Below are 19893 nucleotides of genomic sequence, written 5' to 3'. Positions count from 1 at the left end.
CCCCCCCCCCCGCCTCTTCCTGGCCGCGGCGAGAGGAGCTGCGCTGGCAGCGGGGAGGCGGCGGCGGCGGAGCCCGGCTGCCGGCCCGCCATGGCGATCCGCAAGAAGAGCAACAAGAACCCGCCGGTGCTGAGCCACGAGTTCGTCGTGCAGAACCACGCCGACATCGTGTCCTGCATGGCCATGATCTTCCTGCTGGGGCTCATGTTCGAGGTGAGGCGAGGCGAGGCGCGGGGCGACGCGGCTGCCGTGCGCCCGCCGAGCACACGCCCTGCACGGGCTGCGGGGGCCGCCGGACACCCCCCCGTGGGGCCGCCTAGTCCCCGGCCCCGTGTGCGGAGCGCGGAGCCCGGCCGGGCGCCATCCCCGGGAACGCCCCCCTTCGCTCGCCTCGGCCGTGCCCCGGCTCCGCGAGGGGGGACGAGGCGCGCTCAGTCCCGCCGTGGCGGCGGCGGGGCTACGTGGCACTCGGCCGGGGGAGGGGTGCGCGGTGCGCGGCCGCGCTCGGCCCGGGGGGGAAGAGGGAGAAGGGGGTGGAGGGAGGGGGGTGGGGGGGCGAGGCCCTGCCGCCGCAGCCCATCGCGCTCTTTGTGTGCGCTGCCCCAACGGGCCCCGCTAGAACTACAACTCCCGTGAGGCCTTGCGGCACCCCTCCCGCCAATCCCGCAGGGGGAAGGGAGACAAGCGGTGACGTGTACGTACAGGGCGCGCACACGTGGCTTCCCGCCCCCCCCACCCCCAGCCGCGGGGCCGCGCGTCGCCTGACGGGGCCGGCCCAGCGCCCAGAGGCGGCTGGGGGGGAGCTGGGGCTGCCGGGCCTGGCTGGAAGGCGGCCCCGCCTCCATGAAACTTGGTTTAAAATAAATAAATACATCAATAAATAACTAAAACCCCTCGAGCTTAGCTTCTGATCCCCACCGACTCTGGTTTGGGTCTTCTCGGTCGCCTCTTGAGACACCCCGCAAGGGGATTCGCCTGTGTGGTTGCCCAGATGTTCCCAGTGGTGGCCTGTCCAAGTACCACGCGTCCATTTTCGTTCACTTGAAAACACCGAAAGCCATTTGTTGAAGGGTTGTGGGTGGTTTTTTGCTATGAGGAGGGTTTTCAGAGTAATTTTATTCAGCCTTTGATGCTGCTCAACCTTAGAGTGGAGTTGAGTAAAAATAACAACACACGGAAAAGAAAAAACGAGGCACACCAAGAAAGCCATTATGTTTGGGTTTGCTGTCAAAAGTCACCACAGACAGCCCTTGTATGGTTGTTTGTGGGGTCTGAGGTTAAAGACGTGGACTAACCCATTACCATTTATGTATACTTTTGGGTTACTGTATTTACTGCGTTCATGGTAGTGCTGGAAGTTTTGAGTGGGTTGGATGTGCTGAGGTTTTCACTTTGAGGATGTTTTCTGCACCAGCATAGCAGGGCCGTATGCCTTTGCTGGTGCAGTTGTGGTGTGGCTTGAAAAGATTGCTGTAATTTTGGACGTGCTTTGATATAGGTCTTGGAAATCACCTGGTTAGTGTTGGTGTGGTAAGGTACTTCTACAGTCTGACTTGGCCAACTGAATTAGGACTTGAAGTGGTTGACAGAGCCTTCAAAGAGCCCGTCATAGTTGACTAATGTTTTGCATTGTCCTCTAGAGGCTCCCTCAATATATAGGAAGCCCTAGGCAGCTAACAGAGGCAAACTAGTTAGGTTCCCTGAAGTTATACAAAGTGAACACTCCACAATGTATTCAAGGATTTCCAGAAAACCTACTGCTTGTTTACAAAGTGCTACTTTAAAAGATGAAAAAAATATATTTTAAATGATGATAATTGCTGGTAGTAATCCAAGGTATCCTTCCAAGAATCTCAGAGATGTTTTTTATTAATCCTTAAGATGAAGCAGGGATGCTAGGTTTTTATAGCAATGGGAAACAGATCAGATCATGAACATTGTAAAGCATGGTATTTTTTCCTGCTCTGTTGTGTTGATTCATGCTCTTGGTTGGGATTCACCAGAAATGTCAAAAACTTGAACATGAATTCATAATTACTGACAGATAAGAACTGCTGCTTTTTTTTTTCTTATGTCATCCCCCTACCCAAAAAAGACTATAGAACAAACACATTTCCCTTCCCTCTTTAATTCATTCTGATTTTTATTGCTGTCCCTCATAAAACGGTGGCATAACTACTGCTAAATTTTGTTTGTTTTTTGCCAAGGGATCTCCAGGCTCAAGTGCCAGTTGTAGTGAGTTGGCATGCCAGTAGCACAGTTCTCATTTCTTAATGCCTTTTCTTCCTTGTTCACATTTTTCAACTAACTTATATGTTTTAAGAATATGATACTAACCCTCAAAATTTGTCAAATTAAAAAGTAATTTAAAATGAGGTTTATTCTCGTCGATTGCTGCACACGTTGTGGTCTAGGAATTATAGGACATTGTACATGCTGTTAATGTAACAATACAGTATGCACAGGATAAAGAATTGCAGTGTGTGCTATCATTTTAATTTGGAAAATACTATCTGTAAGCAGAATTTTTGAAATTATTTCTGTAAACAGATCCATACAGATCACGCAGTCTCTTCTGTTGTTAGAAAGTCCTGTGAAATGACATGTTAATGTGAGCTGATAGTTTTCTTAGAAGGGGACAGACATGCTGGGGAATGGTACCAAAACCAGTTTTCAGTTTAATACAGTGTACTTCAGTGAGATTCTTACAGCACTTCTGTTTTTTCTTTTTCAGATTACAGCCAAAGCAGCAGTCATTTTTGTTACACTTCAGTATAATGTTACCATTCCTGCCACAGGTATGTGTCTTGCAGGTGGTTATTCATGAGACAGTGTTCTCCAACTTTGTTAATGTGCTGTATTTTCTAACTTGACAGTAAGATCAATTACTAAATTTGAATAGATGTTAAGTAATTTTCAAAGACTTCACTTCAAATTATTTTCAGTAAAACCTTTAATGAATTAGGTTAGGTAAGAGGTGTCTTTTCTGTTGGATTCATCCTTAACACTAAAACCCAGTCTGTCTAGTAGATAATTTTACGTTAATACTTATTCTTATTTTGCAAACAATGATTTTTTTTTTTGCTAGTCAATGGAAAGGTGATAGTTTAACATAACTTTATATTCCCCTTTCAGTGCATTTGGGTAAGCTTCCTAAGTGCACTAAGTTCTCATTTTTATATTGCATTGTTCCAGAATCAAATATAGTTTGTGATGTGATGGAGCAGACTACTGTAAGTTGATTCTAGTGACCTAGCTCGTGATGACAGTTTAATCTGACTTGTATTTGTTTGGTTGATTGCAAATGACTTGTGTCTAAAAGGTTTCACTTTAAGAAACAAACTTACTAGCAATTAAACTGTATCAGTGCCTAACAGTTAACTCTGTTTCTGTCTTTTAGAAGAACAATCTTCAGAAACAATCTCTCTGTATCACTATGGCATCAAAGACTTGGCTACAATTTTCTTTTACATGCTTGTAGCAATAATCATACATGCTATTATTCAGGAGTACGTATTGGATGTAAGTACAAAATATTAATTCCTTTCATCAAGATAATTGTCAGGTTTTAATTAGACTTTATGACTAACTTAAAAGTAAATTTTTGTGTTAAAGCATTAAAATGGTAATACAATGCATTGAAACTTTTAGGCGTTCTAATGCAGTAAACACCTAAATGCTAAGTACTAGAGCATATAAATAACAATGTTTTTTCATTGCAGAAAATTAACAGGAAAATGCACTTTTCAAAAACAAAGCATAGCAAGTTCAATGAGTCTGGGCAACTTAGTGCATTCTACCTTTTCTCCTGTGTTTGGGGCACAAGTATTCTCGTCTCTGTAAGTATGCTTCCTCTTTTGAAATCTAATCATACAAACACAAGTTTCACTTACTTATAATGACAAATAAGTTTTCAGCTTATTTTTTTTTTCTGGTTTTAGCTGGTTTTAATATTAAAGCAGGGACAGGTTTCAGAATTCTGGGGCAGTGGTAGTATAACTAAGTAAAAATTCTGAGAGCGTTACTGTTGCTCAGACTGAGTTAATTGGATTTGCTATCAAATATTTTTTTACAAATCTTTTTTACTTTACTTTTTTCATTGTTGTAAAATAAATGTTTTTAAAAAGCATCATACGTAGCCTTTGGGCAGCCTGGGGAGTGCGTGTATGGACAGGTTGCTGTAGGCTCAAGGGGGCATGTGCTTTCGTATAACATGCCCTTTGCGTAGCGGCTGTATATGTATGAGCTTATCCCCAGCTGTAGAGCATTTCTGCCCTCAGAAGAAAAAGTGGAAAGTCATCTTTTGTTCCCACATGCCTGGACACTTACTGAGAAGTATCTCATTTACTATAGGCTCCTAAATTATTTTTCCCTGGTAGTAGTAGCCTGTTCTTTAATGTGAAACTTCATTTTCTAATAATAATAGAAATTTAAAATTTGGGGGGAAAAAAACCCGTAACGTAACGAGTTCTAAATAAATTTTACACTCCTCAATTATGTTCAAAGCTTGTCAGCAGTTTATAAGGGAAGACTTGCATCTGTAATGATGTTTAAATTACCTCTGTCTCATAAGGACTCTTTTCTTTAGTGGGCACTTGATTTGTTTTGTTGCCTTTTTTTTATTTTAAGACAACACAGTTGTGTTTTTTATTGTTGTTTGTTTTGGGGGTGAAATATATCAATCTACAGCTTTTGCTTATGTGTAGATGTCTCAATACTTGCATGTGTACACGTTAAATAAATTTGTCTATTTATGTGCAACCGTTATTTCTGACTAGGAAGTAACAACATTGTGTAACTTCAAGAGTTTTCATTTTGTTTGTTCGTATTAGGAGAACTATATATCAGATCCAACCTCTCTGTGGAGGGACTACCCACACACTCTGATTCCGTAAGGCCTCTTCCTTAAAGGATTGTTGGGGGGAGGAGAGGGGCACTGGCATTTTAAACTCAGGGTATGTCATACAATTTGTATAGAATAAATGATCTAAACTACATTAATTGCTGATGTTTGTTTTTTGTTTGTTTGTTTGCATTGATGGAGAAACTTTATTCTACTTCAATTTATAGAATATAAAATCATCTTTCTGTATGCTTTAAGGAATTTGCATTTTTGCAAGTAATCTAAGTAATTACGTTCTTGCAAGTTTTATTTATCTTAATTTTTATTATTTGGTATTTATATATACTTCTGAGAACTGAGTTGGCTGGCAACAAGGATCTTTATTTTTCTTTCTTTAAAGACTGATTAAATGTGTTCACAATGAAATTTCTGAAACGTTTTAAGTTCATTAAGAAAAAGTAATATTCTTCAATTCTTGCTGTATTGTGCAGGTTTCAAATGAAGTTTTTCTACATCTTACAGTTGGCATACTGGTTTCATGCTTTTCCAGAATTGTACTTCCAGAAAACTAAAAAAGTAAGTACAAAATGTAAATGGAGAGAATGCCAAACAAAGCAACTCTGACAGTGGAATGATGCATTTCTTTTGGACTTCCAGAGCAATGTGCTACCCTACATTTCCTACCCTGTCCTTATCTGTGTACTTAAGTTTTTCCTTATTGGAATTTTGCGTGCCCAGATCTCTAGATGAGAATCCTGATGCTTTCTTCTGAATTAAATCCTGTATTTCTAAATGCAGTAAAATCACCATGTATCTGTTGTGTAAATACAAATTACTAGTCTAACTCACCTACTAGAAGAGTTTAAATTTTCATTTGAGAAAACTTGAGATATTTTTTTTCAAACTCTTTTTAAGATTCTTATAATTAATAGTCTGAATAATCTCACTGAAATACAGAATTGCTTCATGAACCACAATACAGGTTATGAAAATAATAAGTGAATAATTTGGTAAATCCAAACACCAGAATTTGTTGTAAATACCACTATCCTCAGCAGAATTTCTAGATAGTTTTGTATCGAGTTTTTTGATGGTGGGTTTTTACAGCACCCTTGCCACCTGAGAGTTTTCTCTCTCGGGTTTCTCAGAATTCAACTGTTAACGCTGAGTTTCCTGTAGATTTTTGTAGCACGTCTTTTGCCTACCTTGACCAATTTAAATAGTCTCTTAGCATGTTCTTTCCTCAGGCTCATTTTGTATGCATAGTTTTCTTTTTAAACTCTTCTCTTGTTGCTCTGTGACTAGACTGAGTCTCTGCTGTCAGAATTCTGCTTTTTTTTTTTTTTTTCAAGAAAATGAAACATTATATAACCATAGGTCTTCGTTTAAGAGCCTAGAGCAGGCTTGGGAAAATAGTAATGAGGTGCTTTGTTTTCATACTGTTCACAAGCAGTATAAACACTGATGCTTTACAGACACTTTAGCTAACGCTCCCGTACTGTGCTAGTGATATCTCTACAGTTTGAATTAATATCCAAATGCTGGTTGCTTTTCTGTTCTTGCTTTTAATGTAACTTTAAGAAAGCTATCAAAAATGCTGTATATTCCACAGTAGTGTTTTGTTGGGTCACTGCTTGGAATTTTAGCCTACATCATTTAGTTTTAAGAGTAATGGTTGATTTATTTTAAGGGTAATGGTTCATTTATTTTATCAAGTTCATAGTTGATGTTTCATCACACTGTAACCTCTCCTATCTTGGCATCTCTGCCTTATTTTTTCTCTTGAAAGAATTGGCTTCTTTTACTTAGGTTACTCATCTGCTGACATAAACAGCATGAAAAAAGGGTCCTCAATTCGGGTGGTGTGGAAACCTCCAACTGCATTTTTACAGTAGGCCAAAAGTCTCTTGACAATTGTTTAAGCAGGCATCATGGGCTATTCAAGTGTTGCCTCGGTTCTGAAAAGAGAATGCAAAAGGCTTGTACTGGTAGTGCTTGAAGAACCTGAGTATTTGTACTGACTACTCTCTAATCTGCCTGATTTAAGTAAGTTTGTTAATAATTTAAAGGTTTTCATCTGTTTTCTCTATACCTCTGTATGTGTGTTGTTAGGTGTTGTCACAAGTGAGCATTTCATTCTGAGCTTTATTGGTTTTGCAGTTGAGTATTGCAAACATAATTAGATCTTACAAGATTAATTTTGTATTCTGTTTTTAATTTACATATGTACAAGACAAAACTGAAGCCCCTTACTTGAAGCTTAGGGAATCCCTTAGGGAATCCCTATTCTCAGAAAAATAGGGATTTCTTGAGCACAAATGAATACAAATCTACATACCATTTCAAGGGAAACACTAGATCACAGTAATAGTCCACTTCAGTGATTCTTCTGTTCACAGGTTTTACCTTTTGCTTTCCATACACTGTCTGTGTTTTCTTTCACGTTTCTTCCTCTTTATTACTTAGCTTCGATGAAACATGTGATTGAATGAGGCTGGCTAAAATCTTGAAATTTTTAAAATAGATGTCAACACCTGTAAAGTTTTCCATTTTCTTTCATTTTATTCCTGTAGTGATCTGACAGAATCTGATGGGCAAGAAACACGTAGAACTAAAGTAGTTTTTTTTCAAAAATACAATAATACATACCAATGAAGTATTGTAATAGCTAGTACAAATTCATATAAGTCATATCAAAGAAAAATTTGCCCTTTTGAAAAGCATCTTTTTGATGTTTGATGCATCTTCTCACATAATGTATGTCTAAGATAGTGCTTACTTACCAATAACATCTGGTAAGTCATGTGTGGAATTAGAAGATCAGAACAGGCCACATTAACGTAGCTGGGAAGACAAAAATAATTTCCAAGACTAGGAAATAGTAACATATAACTAGGAAGTAGTAACATATAACATGGTAAAATAATGAATGACGTTGTGTATAACGTATAATTACTTTTTTCTTGTTAATAGGAGGACATCTTTCGCCAGATTGTCTACATCGGACTTTATCTCTTTCATATTGCTGGAGCCTATCTTCTAAAGTAAGTCAGTTGTAAAGTTTTGCAGTCTCAAGTCACTGTCTTAAACATCTAACAAAGTGTTTGATTGCTTGCTCTATTTGCTTTGATAGTCTGACCCATCTTGGACTTGTTCTTCTGGTATTGCATTACTTCGTTGAATTTCTTTTCCACATATCCCGTCTTTTCTACTTCAGTGATGAAAGATACCAGAAAGGGTAAGTGGTCATTTCCGTCTCACGAGCCTCATGCATTTAACTTACCAGAAGCCAGAATTACAAGGAAATTCATATGGTATTTCCTTAGAAGCCACAGTTCTCCAAATTCATTTTAGTATTTATATCTCTAAAACACCTTTGTTCTACTTTTTTTCCACTTACTCACCTATACATGTAAATGTTAGTAGCTGTAAAAAATGAATTTAAGTCTCACATGACTTCTTCTAAAAAAATGTTCTCATGTACAGTTCTCACAGGGAAGGCAACAGCATAAGTTGCTAATGCAATCAGTTCTGTAGGAACATGCTTATGTTCTAATAGTAATGACAGACACTTTCTGTGGAGTTGAAAATAATTTTCAGAATGTAGTTTTGGCTCGTAGGAAAAAAATGCTAGGCAAGGATTTTCTTTTTGTCTTCGAGTACTGGAAATCAAGATCAGTTTAGGGTAAGTACAAAATAATGAATTTAATCAAGTTCTTAATTCTTAGATGAATTCACATAGTTAAGAACAAATATTTGCATTGTTAGTCCTTGTGGTGGTATGAACAGAGAATTCTTACAGTGTTTGTGGTGTTTTTCTTTGTAGATTTTCACTGTGGGCAGTTCTTTTTGTTTTGGGAAGGCTTCTCACCTTGATTCTTTCAGTCCTCACTTTTGGCTTTGGACTGGCAAGAGCAGAAGATCAACAGCTGAATTTCAGTACTGGAAACTTTAACATCCTGGCTGTTAGGTACAGTAAACTTGGAATGATTTATAGCATGAGCTATAAACCTGTGTTAAATACACAAAATAAATGGTGTGGTATCAATGCTAGTATTGAATGATTAAGTGTTTTCTTGCACCTAATGAGATCAATAGGTATAGCTTCGGTAACAAACTTGTAACAAGAAAGCGAATAAGTTACAGTCCACAGGTGAGAAATCTATAACTGTAAGCTGTAACTATAACCTATAATCAACCACCTGTCATTTTAATGAATTAAATAAAAAATAACATTTACTTAAGCGTAATCGAGAAAGAACTACTGTAATGCATTTGAGGAACCTGAGTAAAACAGTTTCTGACAAAAAAAAAAAAAAAACCTGTATGAGGTACTATTCTACTTTTCTTTCCACTTTGAACAAGATAAACACACTGATAAACTTTTATATCTGTTGTTGTTGTTTGTTTGTTTGTTTGTTTTCCCTAGAATCAGTGTGCTGGCCTCCATCTGCATGGCTCAAGCATTTATGATGTGGAAGTTCATTAATTTCCAGCTTCGGAGATGGAGAGAACATTCTTCTTCTCAGCCTCAGACAGTGAAAAAGAAGTTTGTAACGGCTAAAGGAAAGACCTCAAGAAAAGAAAGAGGTTTGTATTTTCACGTTTCCTGTTGCTTTGACTTCTCAAAAAACAACTTTAAGTAACAGAGAGCCTTCTTAATATAGTTGCTTAAATTTTTTATGTTTAGCTTTCAGGTGAGACGAGTCAGTTAGAAAACTGTATTAGTGAAAATTCTATTTAAAAAAAGATGAACATGAGTCATCTATAATTAAGGGTTTGGTTTTCACTTCTAATGAGCCGAATGAAAGAATTAACATTTTTTCAGTTAATGCAGGATTGGATTTTATTACATCTAATTTTATTACTTGTGCAAAATGTGTCATGCTTATGTTTTTTCATTTATAAAAAGGGAACAGACACATTTTTAGATGTTCTCATTAATCAGATACTTCTAAATTTTTCTTGCAATGAGTTTCAAGCAAGTTTTTCAGTGCCCCTAAACTCAGGTTTCTGGGGAAGGAGGTCTTTTGATGATCCAGTAAATAAGCTTATGTTTGACCATCTTTACTAAAAATAAAATTTTGATGCTTTTTTTTATATAAAGGGGAAGGTAATAACTACTTACTACTTTAAACCTTTGTATTAATGACTTTTGGTTGTGACCTTTTAATGGTGTCAAATTCTTCTTATGAAGAGGGCATGAAAGACAAATAGTCTGCCTTTTCCTCAAAGGAAAATTATGTATTCCGTTTAAATAAATAAATAGATGTTTCTATTGTGCTGTTAAATTTTGGTTTAGTTAAGTGTTAGCTTGAATAATTTCTGTGCTTTTTTGAAACTGAGTCACCACAAAAGCTTATTTCCCCATGATCCTTTGCTACCAAGTGTTTGTTGCCAACCTGTTCCACTTTTTTGGTATATAGAACTTAGTGTATAAAAACAGTTGTACTGAGATTTATGATCAGAGATAAATTTTCAATCTATAAGTTTTTCTTTATATTAAAATGACGTGCTTTAGAGTATTTTTGTAGTAGTCTCTTTTGATCGTTTTTTATTAGTACAACTTGGTGATTGTTGTAGGTTTTTTTCTTTTTACTGTCCAATGCTAACATGCAAGTACTTCAGGTGACAGTCTGATTTTTTTGTTTGTTTTTTTTGTTTGGTCTTGGTTTGGTTGTGTAGGTTTTGAAAATGTTTATATGATACCAATAGAAAAACACGGTTGGACTTTTCCTTTTTATTGAGTGAGCCTATTTACTGTGTAGTTGTCACACTGAATCTGAGCTTAATGTTTATTAGTCTTACTTCTTTGTGTGTGGAATTCATTTAAAATTTTTAATAGAAATATCTGTAGAATGTAAACTTACATAGCATTTTAATCAGTGAGTTTAAAATGTAGCTTTTAAACCTCTTGAAAATGAAACATTCATGTAATTTGGCAAATTCGCTGTAATTTGGCAAATATGCAAACTCAGCTCAGTGGAGGCTTGAAAGAGGTAAACGGATAGAAAAACAGTTGATTTATGGTTTAATTCACAACACAATTGAGCTACAACTGTCTTGTAACTGAAGACGGGGGAAATTTTGCAGCTCATTTTAATTGAAAGAAAAAAGAAGTTTAAAATGTCAAAGGTTAGTGTTGTTTCAGATTCTTCTGTTCTGAAGATTTCTGTAATGTTACTTGTTCAGAACACTTGCATGGGATGCAGCAAACCAGTTTCCGAAAAGTAATATAGGCAATTAAGGTGTGTTTAAAGCAGTCTTTTTTCTCTGTGTGTGTACCTGGATGGATTTTGGGAACAAGGACACAAAATATGTTACTTTTAGACTGTGCCGAAATGGAGAAATGACAGTGGAAAAATTCTGATGATGTATGCGGGATGGGGTCTGGCTTGGGTCTAGCTTATCATTTGTAAGCTTTGCGAATCAAGAATAACCCAAACATTTTGAGAGGAATCTGAAGACAAACTTAGAAGGGTGGTGTCATTTACGACCAAATAAAGTTAAACAGACTTAGAGTGTTCCTATTTGACTAATTAGATCTGTGACGGATCTCCTTCTCATGTACGTTTCTATTTTTTGTTTTATTTTTAATTACTTCTGTTTATTTTATTTTTAATTCCGTTTAGTTGCTTATTTGCATACATGGGAGTATTGGGTGTAGTGAAGGAAGGAGGGAAGAAGGAACATCAGCAGTAGTGTTTGTGTGTTGTGATCTGCAACACACCTGGAGATGGAAAATGTGAATTTAACCAGTTATTTGTATGGACGGGTACAGCAGTTGCTTGAAATCAGAATGATACAGAATGATCAGAGCAGAGATGTAAGCAGCAGGCAGTAGAGCTGACTATGCACTTCTGCTCTTCAGATCTGTTCTGTAAATTTGGTTACTGTCAGGCAACAGCTGTGCTTCCATGGGTCGTGGTGACATTAAATAAAGAGGATACTTTAATTCACAGTGGTATCATGTTGCTCTGTTTTACTCTGTTGTGTGCATGATCTATCTGTAGATGTTGGGTCATTGTTTTGGCGCAAATATTTGCTATGAAATAGTCAGCAAAGCGGTACCTGCACATACTAAAACTGTTGAGACCTTTTAAGTCGAGAATTGGGATTGAAATAAGAGAGCTACAGCTGGTAACAGGTTCTTCCATTGTGTTCTTAGGTGGGTGTCCAGTCCTGCACTTGAGGTCTTTCCATACTTCTCTCAACTCTAACTATTCAAATACTTTCTTCAGAACATAAATGATTTCTATGTTTTTTAAAGTATATGATTAATTAAAGTTTTCTTTATACATATATACACATATACAGTTTTCCTACATATATAAAAAGCTTGTAAAGGTAAGTTAAGGAGTGCAATTTTATGAAATTTAAAAAAAACAGGTGGGAAAACAGTCAAGACCTATACCAGGGAACTGTATATTCTATATGATCCCAAAACTTCATAGGATTGTCTTATCTACAGGTTGACTATTTCTCTTTGTAAGAAAATACCTTCTAAAATACTACAGCTAATCTTGATTTTCAGTTTGGATGTAATATAATGCATACATTTCAGTATTAGTCATGTCAGGAAACTGGACTTCAGTTTTCATAGTAAACTTTGAATTCTGAGCTTTGTAAAAGCTTCATTATACTATTGCATCATAAAAGATGAGATGTAACAAATAAGATGCATCAGAAAAGAAGTTACCGTTGTTTGTGTAGGGCCTACTAAAATGTAATAATAAAGTGTATTATTCTACTTGAAAAATGCGTATTTTTTATTTTGTTTATTTTTTAGAAAATGGAATAAATGGAACAGTGACCTCAAATGGAGCAGACTCGCCTCGCAGCAGGAAGGATAAATCCTCGTAAAACTGGGTTTTATTAAGTTAATTGACTAATGTCCCCAAAGAATCTGCTTTTTACATGGATGGCCCTTCAGCACTAGAGATGTTATAGATTAAAGAAAATACAAATCATGTTTTTTGATTATTGCTATTGTTTTGTGAAACTTTTTTTAAAAGCCATTTTGACTAAGAAAAAAGGTTTATCTGTCTACAAACACTTTGGGGGGGTGGGGGGGTCACAACACTTTTTAAATAACATTGACACTTTTTTAAACACTTACTGTGATGATAACTTCACTTAATGAGGATCACTGATGCAATGTATTATTTCTTTCCAGTTTTTGTAATATTGGTGATATATACTGTTTACCAACTTCACTTTTTCCAAGTTCTTCAAGAAGTATTGCAAAATTGAAGTAAAAACTTCGTATGCATTTTCAGATATTCTAGTTTTTTGGTTAATTACCTTGATTCAAATTCACGATTCAAATTGGAATTCTAAGACCACACCAGTAAACCTTTTTATTTTGTAGTTACTGGCTACACAACGTCTGCTCTAAGAATTGCCCCATATCATTAAAACAAAACTGAACTCATTGGAAATGTTGCAGAGTCTTATTGCTTGTTGGTTAGAAATATCCTTAAAGGAGCAAAAAACCTTTCTGAGATACATTTAGCACTTGAAAATTAGAAGGGAAAGTGCATGTCATTGAAAGTGTTCATTTGAGTAGCACTGTTAACTCCCGTCTGTTCTTTTAAAAGTGTACATATCTTGGAGAATTGGTGTGCGGTGGACCTTCTTTGAAAACTTGTCTTTCTGATTTTAGAGGGTGGAGGTTCTTACAGTGTGTTTTCATGCTTGTTTTAGGAGGCATTTAATGCTCCATGAAGAGGGAATTTGTTAGATAAATGGATCAAGTTTTGACAAACATTCCTTTATTCTAACTGCTTTGCTTTGTTTTACCTCTGTTAGGAAATAGTTTGATTTCTCCTATATATATTTTTATGAAAGAATATTTAAAAGCTACAACTTCTTAAAACTGGTTTATTGTGCCCTTTGCTACAGCTGGAAAAAAATTAAGATTTTTTCCATTATCTGTCTTTCATAATGGTATTAAATGTGAAGCCTTGTCCAGTTGATTTTCCAGTTTAATATGCAGTTAATGTTTTTCCTCTGTATCCTTTTGTAATGGGAATAATTCAACTTGGGAACGAGTTAAAGATTTTTATTCAGTCTTAAGAAGTTGCTAAATCAGGCTTTCAAGTTAACCCAAGTATTAGACTGCTTATTGATTGAGTAGGAGTAATTATAAGCAATCAACCTGATAAATAAAATAGTTTAATTAAAACTGTTACTATAGTTTAGTTTATACCCCAAAAAATAATAAATCTGCATTCTGTATCTTATACAGTTTGGTTGCTTACTATACAGAATAAACATTTCTAGTACAAAATCTTGACTACATGTAACTATCCATTCTTCAATCATATAGTGCTATTTAGAGTTATTACGGTATAATTTATTACATGTTTCAGCTAATTTAAGTCACAGTTCTTGAGTGCTTGCTTCACAGCTCCTGAAGTGGACTTGACAGAATTGGACTTGCTTAACTTGAGAGCTCTGGGGCAGCATGCCCTGCAATACACCCAGTCTGCTTCAGTAGAAGTAGTTATATCATGTATTGATCTGCAGAAATAAAACTCAAGTAGCACAACTGTGAGTCTATCTGATCTGACCATGAAACTGGAAAATTGGAATTCAGAAATGTTGGGGGAATGGCATATATTAAATACTGCACAAAATCATGTTTCGTGTCCGATCTTTCTAACAAAGACCTTCATAGATTCTGTGCCTTGCTCTCTCAAAGTTGTACCTTAAGCCAAAAGGGGCAAATATTTAAAGTTTTTGTCTGGTACTTTGACTCTAAATCAGTTTGTTTGTAATATCTGTTTGTCTTGGTGCTGTCAAAATCATAAGGGGTGGAGGAACAAATTGTGAAGAGAGCTTTTAAGGTACTTCTTGAGCTCTTTGAGATGTTGGAGTTGGTTGTTTCCCTGAGGCAAACTGTTTCCTGTAAAGCTCATTCTTTGTCACAGGAGTCTTGAAATGTAAACTTAAGGTTCTCTTCCAAAAACTTCAAGAGTATATTCCTGCCTGTTAATATTGATATTGCTTTTTGTCTCCTGTTGGCCTTATGGATGTTCTTGGCCTTTGAACTTTACAAAAAAAACTTTTATTTCCGTGATGGCTTAATCTTCATCCTTGCCTTATAGGAGTTGATGCTTTGTGCCAAGTAATAGAGAATTATTTCTGTTGTTCTAGGATTTGAACAGAGTATTGAACACCAGTTTCTTTCACCTCTTGTGTCATACCTAAAAACCCCTTTTTAGAGTTTGGGAGGAGGCTTTCCTGACTTCCTGCAGAAGCAATAATTTTTAAGTATCTTCCTTGGGGTGGAAACCCTCACGAATTTAGACGATTTTGAGCCTTCTATTTCCAATCTGTTATTATCTGCTTTGGCATAAGATCATTCTTGTTTGCCTGGACAACTGCTTTTGAATTGCTTAAAATTCTGATTTTCAAGCCTTACTGCATTTTGGCTCTTTGTTTGTAATCTGGGGTTCAGTAAGAAGAAGAAGAAGATTAGTTGTCTAATCATGTTTTCATGATCATGGAATCAGGAAGTTTAGAAGAGGAAATGACCGAAGAACTCATTATAATATGAGTTCCTATGCCTAATAAAAATTTTTGCTTAGGCTGTAGTTATTTATCCTGGTGAATTACTAGGTCCCACAAAAAGAAGGCTATGTCCATGCTAGATGGATTTTAACTGAGTGATTCATAGAGACTGTGGTTAGGGTTTTTATTCTGTTTTCTTAAGGCCCCTCTGCCTTGTCAGAATGCTTTCAAGACTTGCAATAGATGATTGCAAGACTCTTTTTTGGCCCTAAATGTATGTTCAGATTATGTGCCAGGATTTGTTACCAAAGCCAGGACTTTACTTTTACCAAGTAATTATATACAACTTCCAAGTACAAACAGGGAATGCAGAGCAGCTGAAATGAATTTTCAGGTTTTGCTCTTACCTGAATGTTTTCTCCTTGTGGCTAGTTTAAAATAAAGAAAGAAAGAAATGTATTTCTCATGTAAATTATTCAGGAAGATGGCACTTTACAAATACTGCCTTTTGGGTGATCCCATGCTCAAACTTAGGAACAATCAAGAAGTTCGTTGTGCAGAGAAAATGCATAGGCTATGTTGTTACAATATGTTGAAAGTAAATGATGTATGTTGGGATAATGTATTTGGAAATTCGGTAGCTATTAAGCATCTGATACTTTTCCTAAATACTTAGTTTCTTTGAAAATTTTAGTTGTGTTAATAGAATTGCATTATCCAGAATTCTAGTAAGTAGTGTGTACAAGTAATAAGACTTCTGTAAAAAGGGTTAATATACATCTCCAGTCCTTTTGCTCCTCACAGATATCCAAGTAACTGCACCTGAAGTGGTTTTGTTGGGGGCAAATTCTGATGTTGGAGGGAAGGGAGCATTCTCATGGCCGTACTAGCTGAAAATAATGTAGGTTGCTGCCAAAAAATGGGATCCTGTCCCTTCCCTTTTTCTAGCACAAGCCGTTCTGGTTGCACAGTCAGCTTGATCAGGGAACTGGTACAACTGAAACCTGATATTTTTGCTTGGTTGCTTCTCTACTGGATTAGTTGCTTGATAGTAATCCTGGAGGTACATGAGTATTTATATATAAGCAAGAAGAAAAGATGCCGGGAATACGTGCATCAAGGCAACTACACCCCTTTCAACTGCACTTTTGGTGGTTGAAAATGACAGGAGATTACACTATGTGTAAAAGATGGGAGACCTTATTGAAGGCCTTCCAGTTTTCAGTACTAGAAGGAAACTGGGCCATCTGGTAGCTCTGGCATGCCAAACTGTTAAAGTATTTATGGGCTCTTTTGCCAGGTATTGTGGCGAAGGGGAAATAATCAGTATTCTCTATTGAAATACTTTTTATCTGTCTCAGTTTCTATTTTTCCAAGCAGCGGAAGGTGATACTGGTAATGTAGAAATAGGAATTCTGAAAAAATAGTTTCTCTTGGATCAAGGACCAAGATTGCTTTCCTTAACAGCCCGGAAGCTACAGCTTCTGTTTATGTGAACTGTTTATGTATTGAAGTAGGTCTTCCAGCGAGCTTTGCAAGAACTGCATTGTATTTCTATCTAGGTATGTGGGAGGGAGGGCTATTCAGTTTGTCTGGGTTTATTTTTCTGTTCTGTAGAAGTTGGCTTGCCCACTTCTATCTAGGTCATACTTAGGTTTTGCTCCATTTGTGACTCAGCCCTTTGGACCTGCGTTCTGGAAAGTGACGATCAGCAGGATCGATAGGCACTCTTGTCCATGTTGGTCATTGCTGGCCTAATGATCTGTGTGGAAAATTTCGATATTGAAGGGACTTGAACACCACCAGGTAGAGATGGTCATGACATTTGTAACATTTACAGGCACGCTGGGAGTCTGCATGCAGGGCACGCTGCGTTCCAGTGGATGGTAGTTTAATGCCTGCAGGCTGTAGTCCTTATTAGTCATCTTGTTATGCAAGTGCTTAGATTATTCCTTGGGCTGGGTATAACAATGTCCAACATAATCAAGGCTTTGGGGGAAAACTTAGGAGAGATCCTTTGGAAAGAATAGGACTCTTCAAAGGACTGACATCTGCTATCAGCTGTTCATTGTATATGAATTTCTTACACTGTTAGACGTGGATTATCTTTAGATCACTAGATTAGCTTGTGCTTGCTTGTTTTGGTTGCTGTTGGGTTGTTTTTTTTTTTGGTTGGTTGTTTTTTTTCCCTGTAGATTGTTGTGATGGATCTCTATGGGGGGTATACCCTCTTCTCATTGCTGTCCCCTTCTTTCACTGCTCCCTGAACTACTCTGTTTAGGATCTGATGAGCCTAGTTCTGTACACACTAAGGAATTTGGCGTACTTTTCAGAACTAAAATAGAAGCAGCGCCTGAGTGTTTCTGGAGCAGACATGCAAGGAGAAAGCAGCACATCATGGCAATATATAGGGTGTCATCGGAACTCGTTTAATGGGACCTGAAACTCTTTAAGATGAATACATTTTGATACAGCTTGTATTTCAAGTGAGGTGTTTGAATATAGCTCACATTCAGCTAGCAAGTGCCTTTCTGTCAGTGAAACGGAACTGCTATTAGCATCTACAACTGTCGGTTCCCCTTCTGTAAATGATGGATGAGGAATCCTGGGCTGCAGCTGCAGCAGGCTTCTGTCTGCCTCTTAGAGAAGTTCTTTTGATGTTGACAAGAAGAAAGTCAACAACTCCTTTTTCAGGTTTAAAAAGAAAAAATGTGCTACCTAGTTTTGAATCTAAGACATTTGCTCTTGATCTCTTGCTATGTGTCCTGCCACTTTTATTTTGGGTACCTGCAAATACTTTATTTTTATCTGTCTCGAGACTGGCAAACTTGTGATGTGAGTGCCAGAAATGACAACTCCTTTCCTTCTTACGCTTGAAACTTTTTGCAGAATCGGAGCATCTAAGGTGTAGCTGTATAATTTGATAGCTCATCAGTATTCATTTTTTCTTATTATTTATTGTGGTTAATGTTTAAGGTCAGGCACAATCATGCAGCACAATGCAGTTGTCATTTCTTCATTCCCCACACAAGAATGTTATGCAATTTGATACACTGGGGGTGGGGGGTTGCTGAGTCCTGACTGTTCTGGGAGAAATTGGTATTCCTGGATGTTTTCGTTAGTCTCAAAAGTTTTCCGTATTTTATTCACTATTGTTGTGTCTCATGGCACTTAGTATTTCTGAATCTCTAGATTGTAGTTTTGCTGTACACAACAAAGATATTGGGAAATTATGGTCAAGGACGTTGATCTTAGTCTGTGACTTCTTAAGTCGATTATAAATGTTGAAGAATGTATCTTGCATTGTAATGAACAGCTTAAAAAATCAGTCTGTTGTGATGGGAATACTGTAACAGGGTAGGAATTTCAGCTCTTGAACTTCAGGTAAGAAGCCAAGCCAAAACTATCTTGTGTTCTCACACAGGTGATTCCTCCTCTTTGTTTCTTAGATTCATCATTACCTTGGTTTTGTTTATTTAGATTGTAAGTTCTTTGTGGCAAGGGTTGTCTTTTGTGTGTGTGTGTGTGTGTGTGTGCCCTGGCCGGTAAGGCCTGGGGCCCCAATCTGTGGAAGCTGTAATAAGCAATCACCTTGTTATCATTTTCCTGGATATCATAATAAAAACTATCTAATTAAAACTGTGCTTGAATAGTCTGTTACAGAAATTGAGGCTTGCTGACAGTCAAGCAGCATCAGTACCAGAGAGACTTATGGTCAAAGACAAAGACAGTGTTCTTTCTGAGGATATTCACTTTAACCAATGAACACAGCCAGGAAATCATAGACTGAAGAGGAATGTCCCATAGCTCTGGCTGGAGCTTGCACAAAATTTATCAGGAATTCAAGGTTGAGCTTCTCACCTTTGTCAACTTGAGAAACTGCATTGGTCCTCCCTCGTAGGAACATGCGGCTTGTTTGCTGTAATGCTTATGCAGTGCTTTGTATCCTTTGAGTAGCACTTCCAAGCTTGGGAGGGGAACCACGAACTTAGGGAGAGAACACCAAAAGCTGTGCTGGGAAGTTTCCATTGTGGCCTGGGAGCTTACAAGTCAAATTCAAATGTCTCTGCTCTCTTCAGCTAAGCAATTTCTAAAGCCCTAATAGGCTTTGGGTTCACTGATACGGAAGAATAAAATTTCATCCAGTCATAAAAATAGCGTCTACGTTCACCCCATTGGTGGTCTAGGCAAGGTGGTAGGGAACTGATTAACTTAACCTGAGGTAAAGTTGAACTGTTTATAGAAATATGTGCCACAAATGTTACCTTTCAATGTGTTTGATCCTTACATGGTGGAGGGGTTGGCACCAGAGTCAAGGATCTCTGTATTTTGTTCAAGATAAATCAGAGATTTTCTCCTGAAGAACTGTTAGGCTATTTTTAAATCCTGCATTTGTAAATTGTAAATCCTCTAATTAATTGAAAGAAAATGTTAATTGGAGATTAGTCATCCATGAAGACACATCTGGTTCTTGGGATCATTACAGTTGGGTCAATTACAATCGACACACTTGTAACTTAAAAAGAAAGTGT

The 19893-nt window shown here is 37.4% G+C and overlaps 1 protein-coding gene across 1 annotated transcript; it reads left to right on the top strand.

Annotated features, from left to right (window-relative positions):
* Window positions 1-6: 6 nt before the first annotated feature.
* On the top strand, window positions 7-19000 carry TRAM1 (translocation associated membrane protein 1). The gene is made up of 11 exons (XM_035319771.1): window positions 7-213; window positions 2735-2798; window positions 3401-3522; window positions 3723-3839; window positions 4833-4891; window positions 5335-5419; window positions 7817-7887; window positions 7977-8081; window positions 8670-8813; window positions 9273-9433; window positions 12633-19000. The coding sequence occupies exons 1-11, from the start codon at window positions 91-93 to the stop codon at window positions 12704-12706; spliced, it is 1125 nt and encodes a 374-aa protein (XP_035175662.1). The 5' UTR covers window positions 7-90; the 3' UTR covers window positions 12707-19000.
* Window positions 19001-19893: the final 893 nt, after the last annotated feature.

The sequence above is a fragment of the Oxyura jamaicensis genome, chromosome 2, assembly GCF_011077185.1.
Source record: "Oxyura jamaicensis isolate SHBP4307 breed ruddy duck chromosome 2, BPBGC_Ojam_1.0, whole genome shotgun sequence".
Lineage (NCBI taxonomy): Eukaryota > Metazoa > Chordata > Aves > Anseriformes > Anatidae > Oxyura > Oxyura jamaicensis.
Note: the sequence above shows the minus strand (reverse complement) of the source record. Positions and strands in the feature narration are given on the sequence as shown.

What these genes read in the sequence shown, in the direction of transcription:
- TRAM1 (XM_035319771.1), top strand. Translation starts at nt 91, where the DNA reads ATGGCGATCCGCAAGAAGAGCAACAAGAACCCGCCGGTGCTGAGCCAC. An exon ending in ACTTCCAGAAAACTAAAAAA is followed by an intron (nt 5,420 to 7,816) that starts GTAAGTACAAAA and finishes TCTTGTTAATAG; the next exon opens with GAGGACATCTTTCGCCAGAT. An exon ending in GACCTCAAGAAAAGAAAGAG is followed by an intron (nt 9,434 to 12,632) that starts GTTTGTATTTTC and finishes TTTATTTTTTAG; the next exon opens with AAAATGGAATAAATGGAACA.